At 51.2% G+C, this 6,602-nt stretch overlaps 1 protein-coding gene across 1 annotated transcript; it reads left to right on the plus strand.

Moving 5' to 3' along the window:
• Positions 1-522: 522 nt before the first annotated feature.
• LOC104311079 (methanethiol oxidase) lies at positions 523-6,384 on the plus strand. Its single transcript, XM_069794139.1, has 11 exons — positions 523-672; positions 961-1,073; positions 1,934-2,119; positions 2,644-2,764; positions 2,855-3,037; positions 3,363-3,545; positions 3,972-4,046; positions 4,344-4,465; positions 4,566-4,658; positions 4,908-5,026; positions 5,542-6,384. Exons 3-11 carry the CDS (start codon positions 1,952-1,954, stop codon positions 5,702-5,704), a joined length of 1,227 nt encoding a protein of 408 aa, XP_069650240.1. The 5' UTR covers positions 523-672; positions 961-1,073; positions 1,934-1,951; the 3' UTR covers positions 5,705-6,384.
• Positions 6,385-6,602: the final 218 nt, after the last annotated feature.

A 6,602-nucleotide genomic window follows, 5' to 3' on the forward strand; every position in this document is an offset into this window, starting at 1 on the left:
CCTGGCTCCAGCCACTGCCTGGAGGCTGCAGACATCCCACCTTGAAACCCATTTGTGGACTGGTAGGTTTGTTCCTCTGCAGCACTGCAGGAAAGAGAAGAGTGGGACTGAAGTTTGGCGTGTTGTCCGACTGGTGCCAGAGGTTTCTATTGTCTCGCTACCATTCTGCTTCCAGGGGCTTCTTTTGCCTTGAAAAGCTACTTGCATGTGGCTGTAGCATCCGTGCTGAGGGGAGCCTCCCCTTCTGCTGCAGAATCATCAGGGAGACAAGAAACCAGGCTTATTTTCCAGGCTAGACCTTCAATACTGACGTGGTTCTCTGTGTAAGCTCTCTCTCCTTCACTGCTGATGGGGAAGCGATCAGTGAGGTGCTCAGAGGATGCAGAAGGGAACTGAGCAGTGGTTTAATCCATGATGTGCCAGGTGGCACCTGAGAGAGGATTCCTCTCCTGTATCTGTGATTTGTCGGTGCCATAACAAGACTAGATGCTGGTCACAGAGGTCCCCATTGACAGCGGGGGTGGGAGAAGGTCCATCGGGTAGGACAGAGTCTTCTGAATAGGCACCTTTTAGGACGTGGACGTTTCTCATTTTATTCTTCTCTTCTTCTCGAATCAGACAGATGCAGAGTTCAGTGCTACGAGTACCCCACCTGCCCGGATGTTGTGAAAGGCAAGTCCTCTTGAGCGTGTTTTGGAGTGGGTAGTGGAGACCACCATTAACCATGTGTGTTATAGCCTCTCCAAAGGGAGAAGGCTGTAACTATATGGAGATCCACTTTTGCTCTCTTACCTCTGGGTCAGTAATGGAAGCAGGGTTGGACAGTTGACAGTGACCAGGGAAGAAGGTTGTAGCATCCAGAAAAATAAGTTCAGTCCTATCTGAGAGTCTGTTGAAGCTTTTCTTTTCCTTTCTGGCTGGTTCATGGTGTGTTCTAAAGGAAGCTTTCTATATACCCAGCTCCCAGAGAGGAGGTTGCCTACGTGACCTGTACCTACAGGGAAACATGCATCGACCAACCTGACTTCCTGGCCACCATTGATCTCAACCCCAGATCTCCATGTTATTGCCAGGTACCTGTGTCTTGACTGTGTTTTTACTGGGCTGGTGACTAGCTGCTGGCTCTGTGCTTTATAGTGCCTCCAGATTCAGGACATCTACTCTTTTTTGCTGGGGAAAATCAGATTGCTTGATAGCCACTCTGTCATGCCAGCTGTCTGTTTATGCCTTACACCTTCTTGTCTTCCTGCATCTTTCTGTCTCATCCACCCTGAACTGACTTTTTTCCCCTGCTGCCTGTTCATATCCTGCCGAGACCCATCTGGGAGACCCCTTGTGAGTTTTGTCATGACAGGTCTACTTCTTGCTTTTCCACCGGTATTATGCATGAGATAGGGATGTTGTCTGCTAGGAATCTCACCTTCCTGGTCTCTTTCCACTGTCTTCTGTATGCCTCACTCTAGTTGAATCACCTCTGTCTCTGTGTCCCGGGGACAAGTTGGCTCTGACTCACTTCCCAACTCACTTCCAGAGAATCTTGGTGCTGCTAGTGAGTTTTTGAGCAAATGCTCTGAATCACCCTGTCAGTGGCTGCTCAGCATGGAAAATGGTCTCCAGTGACCCAGGTGGTTTAGGGTATCCAGCACTTTTGCAGAGTTCAGCAATTTTCTACTGTGCTGCAATGTTCTGTTATGCACTGTACCAACCTGTCTGCTGTCATCCTAAATGGGAAATTGGAGTTTACCTGTCTCCAAAGGCTGCAAAGACACATTATCTACTGTGCATCTTTGAACTGATCAGTCACATTTAACATTTCCGGAGATCTCCTTTGGTGTGGGCAGTGGTGTTATCATCTCTATGTTGCTGGTTGCATTAGGGTCCCCATTTCTCCGTGCCTCCCTGTGTGAACCCTAACTCTACCTTGAGTGCCTAGGTGATTCACCGCCTGCCCATGCCCAACCTCAAAGACGAGCTGCATTCCTCGGGGTGGAGCGCTGCCTGCCCCTGCTTTGACAATACCACAACGAAAAGGAACAAGCTGATTCTTCCCTGTTTGATTTCTTCCCGCATTTACGTGGTGGATGTGGGTTCACAGTGCCGGGCTCCCAAGCTGTGTAAGGTATGCCTGAGGTGATTCAAAGACAAGCTTCTGGGAAGGAGTTGGGAACTGGTGCTTCTTGAATAATGTAGAGGGAAGAAGGGTTCTCTCTTTGTCTTCTCTTCCACCCTGATTTTAGAGAGCTGGGTCACTTTTGCCTCTCGGCTCTCTCCTTTTCAGACCAAGGAAGGCTCTGATCATCATTGCCTTCCCTTCTGTGTGCCTGTTGCATTCAGAGAGAGTCTAATAACGGGAAGTCACGCAACACACCACACCTGCCCCACTCCCAAATAGTGAGGTGGACAGACAAGCTGTTATGAGTTAGGTGTTGCTGCACTCTTGTTGTCTGTGTAGAGGGGAGCTCAGAGGCTTCTGTGCTCCTCTTGAAGGAGGAGCAGGTCCTAGCAAGCGTGAGTTCTGGGAAAGAAAGCTCCAGCAGGTGTCAGAGATTTTCAGAAGTCTCTGATGGCCAAAGGCTCTGCCAGGGAGTGTGAAATGAGCTGAGCAGTCAGAGGCTGAAGTGTGTGTGTGTCAACTTTTTTCAGGTGATTGAGCCAGTGGATGTCTTCTGGAAGTGCAACAAGGGATACCTCAATATACCTCGCAGCCTGCCTAATGGCGATATTCTGATTGCCAACATAGGAGATCCATCTGGCAATGCGAAAGGTACTTTGCCCTTTAATAACCTCATGAACAAACGGATTGGTTTGGAAGTGGAGTATGTGATATTTCGTGCATCCCCTTTTTGTATCGCAGGTGGATTTATTGTGCTGGATGGAGAGACCTTTGAGCTGAAGGGGAACTGGGAAAATGAGTGTGACAGCCCACCGAGTGGATATGACTTCTGTTACAAGCCACGCCACAATGTTCTGGTCAGCTCTGCTGGAACAGCCCCAAAATGTACGGGATATGGATTCAGTCCCGATGACTTCAAGAAAGGTGAGGGAATATGGGTGCAAGTGCTGAGCCAGAACTCACCAAGGTGGTGGGAGGGTGTCGATGCCGTCAAAGAAAGGGCCGGAGCTGGTGAGAGGGCACAGGCAGATTTCTTCCCCAATGGCCCATTTTACAGACACGGCTACAGGACATGGAGCATCTGTCCTTAAGACAGGCTGGTTCCTGTCTTCTCCCACTGCTCCCTAAATCACCGCAGGTTCTCTGCTGATTCTGGCTCGTCGCTGCCATGGCTGTCCCTGCCTGTGAGCATTTTGGGGAGGGATTAGGGTAGCCCTCCCTCTTCTGACATGGTTTTCCTTTTCCTCAGGGGTCTTTGGGCGCCGCCTGAACGTGTGGAACTTGTCCTGCCGCAGCCTCACCCAGTGCTTTGACCTGGGGGAGGACTCTCTGCCCCTGAGCGTTAAATTCCTCCACAACCCCGATGCTGCCGAGGGATATGTCAGCTGTGCCCTGAGTGGCATCGTCTACCGCTTCTACAAGTGCGAGGCAAGTATTGTGCCAGCAGCCAGGGGAGACCCGGCCGTGGTGAGCTACAGAGGGATTGAGAAACACACAGAAGAAATTTGGGGTAGCAGAGAGAAAGAAGGAGGCGTGTGGAGGGGGCAGTATCCAGACCCTGCTTCGGATGTGTGTGCTAGAACGAGAGGAGTCTGTTCTTCCACTGAGTGTAAAGGGAGCCCATCGTGACCAGCTGGGATGAACATCTGGGGGATTAATTTGAGCGACGAAGACCAGCCTTGCTGTTGGTATCCGACGATGCTGTCCTAATTGTGTCTGCTCATAGTAGCTGGGTGCAGTGGCAGCCTTCCTCAGGCAACTTTGCCTAGCTGTGCAAGTGTGCGAGTGCAGGGGAGTGCTCTTGCCTGACCAGCCAGGAACGCTCATGGTGCGGTGCCTGTGTTTCTTGTGCAGAGAGACAACTGGGCAGTGGAGGAGGTGATTCGGATACCGGCCAAGGACGTGACGGGATGGATTATGCCCAAGATGCCAGGTTTGTGTGCCCTGAGGTGGTGTTTCCTTTTTCCTCCGGAGCGTTGTTTTGCACAGCCTGGCAAAGCCCACTCACTGACTGCCAAAGCCTTGCTGCGTAAACACGACAGAAGGCTCGTTGGAGGGGCTGAGGGGCTGCGCACCCCCCCAAGAAGACACTGCTGCCCCAGCTGGAGCCTGTGCACTTGAGCCTGTGAGATGTACAGAATGGCAGGGAGAGATGCGAGCTGGGGTTCGATGCAAGGCATGTTTTCTGTTGCTGCTGTCTTCTCTGGAGCTTTTTGTTTCTGTGCCCTAGCATTCACAGTGGACCTCATCATCTCAATGGATGACAAGTACCTCTATCTCAGCAACTGGCTGCATGGAGACATCCGCCAGTATGAGCTCTCCAAAACCTGCAAGCCCAGGCTGGTGGGACAGGTAAGGCAGGAGCAGAAAGGCTTGTGCTGTTGGGTTCCTCGGCAGGATGTGGTGGTGGTTAGATGACAAGGCATCATGTCTCCCACTGCCTCGCTTACAGGTGTTTGTGGGAGGCAGTATCCTCAGAGGTGGACCCGTGGCTGTGTGTAGAGACGAAGAGCTGAAGTGCCAGCCGGAGCCCTTGGTGATCAAGGTGAGTTCCGTGGCCTGTTTGCCCTCTGGTGTCCTTTGGACTTTGGCTCTGCTCTGCTAATTCTCTTGCCCAGGGTTTCTGGGGTAGGTCTCCACTACGGAGATGCCCTGTGTCTGCAGCATCTGGTAGCTTGTCTGTGTTGGGAGGGGAGGCAGCCACTCTGCTCTGCTCTGCTCTCCTGCTCCTGCTTGTGCTTGACTGCTCAAAGAAAGAAGACAGTAACATCACTGCTGTCTGTTGTGCCTTCAGTGCAAGAGAGTGTATGGCGGCCCTAGTAAAATGCAGCTCAGCGTGGATGGCAAGAGGCTGTACGTCACCAACTCCTTATACAGCACATGGGACAAGCAGTTCTACCCGAACTTGGTCAAGTAAGAAACGTGGGAGACAAGGGGCCTCTTTTGCATGGCCTCTCTGTTAGAAACAGGAAAGGTGCCTCATCAGGGCGGCTACAAGGACGCGTTTGTGATTGCAAGGGGACAGCTCTTCCTAACACCGTCCCTGCAGCTTCCTCGTGTTGAATTTCACATTGTGAGTTGACTCACAAACATCTCTGGCTGGGCAAGGTGCAGCTGCTGCCTGTGTGGAGCTGCAGTGCCAGGGATTGGCTTGGGAGAGCCTAAGTGTTTCAGTCTGAAAGGTGGAGTGAATCCATCTATGGATCTCTGGGAGCCAGGCCACGTCTCTGCTACAGCATCTCCCAGTGTATCCACCAGAGATCTTTTGATTTAGCAAAGCAGACGATGATCTCCAACACCAAGGCAAGCTCCGGCCTGCCTGTCACATCATGCCTAGCAGATACGGAACAGGAGGGTGAAGGGCAGGATCTCTTGAACAGGACCATGGTTTGCTTGTCTGTAATAGCTGTGCTCTCGTCCCCTCGCAGGGAAGGCTCTGTCATGCTGCAGATTGATGTGGACACTGAGAAAGGAGGCCTGACCGTGAACAAGAACTTCCTGGTGGATTTTGGAAAGGAACCCAATGGGCCTTGCCTTGCCCATGACATCCACTTCCCTTGTGGGGATTCCACCACCGATATCTTGGCCTAGGCGCCATGTGGAAGACTCCCTTCTTCTCTCTCTTCTGTAGTGCAGCCATTAAGAGCGTAGGGTAATTGGGTCTGGGGGTCCTCATTCATTGCTGGAGTCTAGAATTCTGCTAACATAAGCTATGGAAGCTCTGCCTTGGTGCGAGGGTTTGGTTCAGGCCAGTGAACAACGACACAGGCATGTTTTCAGTGCAAAGCAATCCCTGGGCGTGATTCACAGAGCAGAGCCCAGGGCGATTGCTCAGATACAGACACGTGCAGTGCGCACAGTGCCTTTCGGCAGACATCTGCATACCCACCGTGCCTTGCCTCATTGCTACAGGCCTGTTGGACACCTGCCTTGATGTCCCCAGCCTGTTAGCAATCGCTGCCTAGTACCGGGGCCGGTAGCAAGGTGTTGGACTCTCAGTTATGCTTCAGGGCTTGATCACCCTTGAAAACTAAGGCAAAAGAAAGCGAAGTGCCCAGTTTGTCTGAGTTACTGTTCTTCAGCCAGGACATTCCTGGATAGTCTTCCCTGGCACAAGAGCCCTCTTGGCTCGCTTCTCACGTGCTTGGGTCGGTATGCATTATAGCTGAAGGAGTATGAAGTGCTTTATTTCAAAAAGAGGTGCCTGTTTCATGACACTGGTTTGCTCTTGTGTTCTGCTTTAAACAAGAATAAAATTGTTCTTTGCATCAGCTGGATCTTCACGTGTCTTATTTCACTGAAGCCTTTCTATATTGTTTTCAGCAGTGGTTAATGATTAGGTCAGGGTTTTAGAAATCCCTATGACAGAAACACTGTCTGGTCAGGAGTGCCTGTTAGTCTTCCTGAAACCCAAAGGTTGCAAAAATGTGGATCTAATGTGAATCCTTACAAATTTTAGCTTTTTCCATATTTACCTTGGAAGAAAAGA

The sequence above is a fragment of the Haliaeetus albicilla genome, chromosome 10 (genome assembly GCF_947461875.1).
Source record: "Haliaeetus albicilla chromosome 10, bHalAlb1.1, whole genome shotgun sequence".
NCBI classification, from domain to species: domain Eukaryota; kingdom Metazoa; phylum Chordata; class Aves; order Accipitriformes; family Accipitridae; genus Haliaeetus; species Haliaeetus albicilla.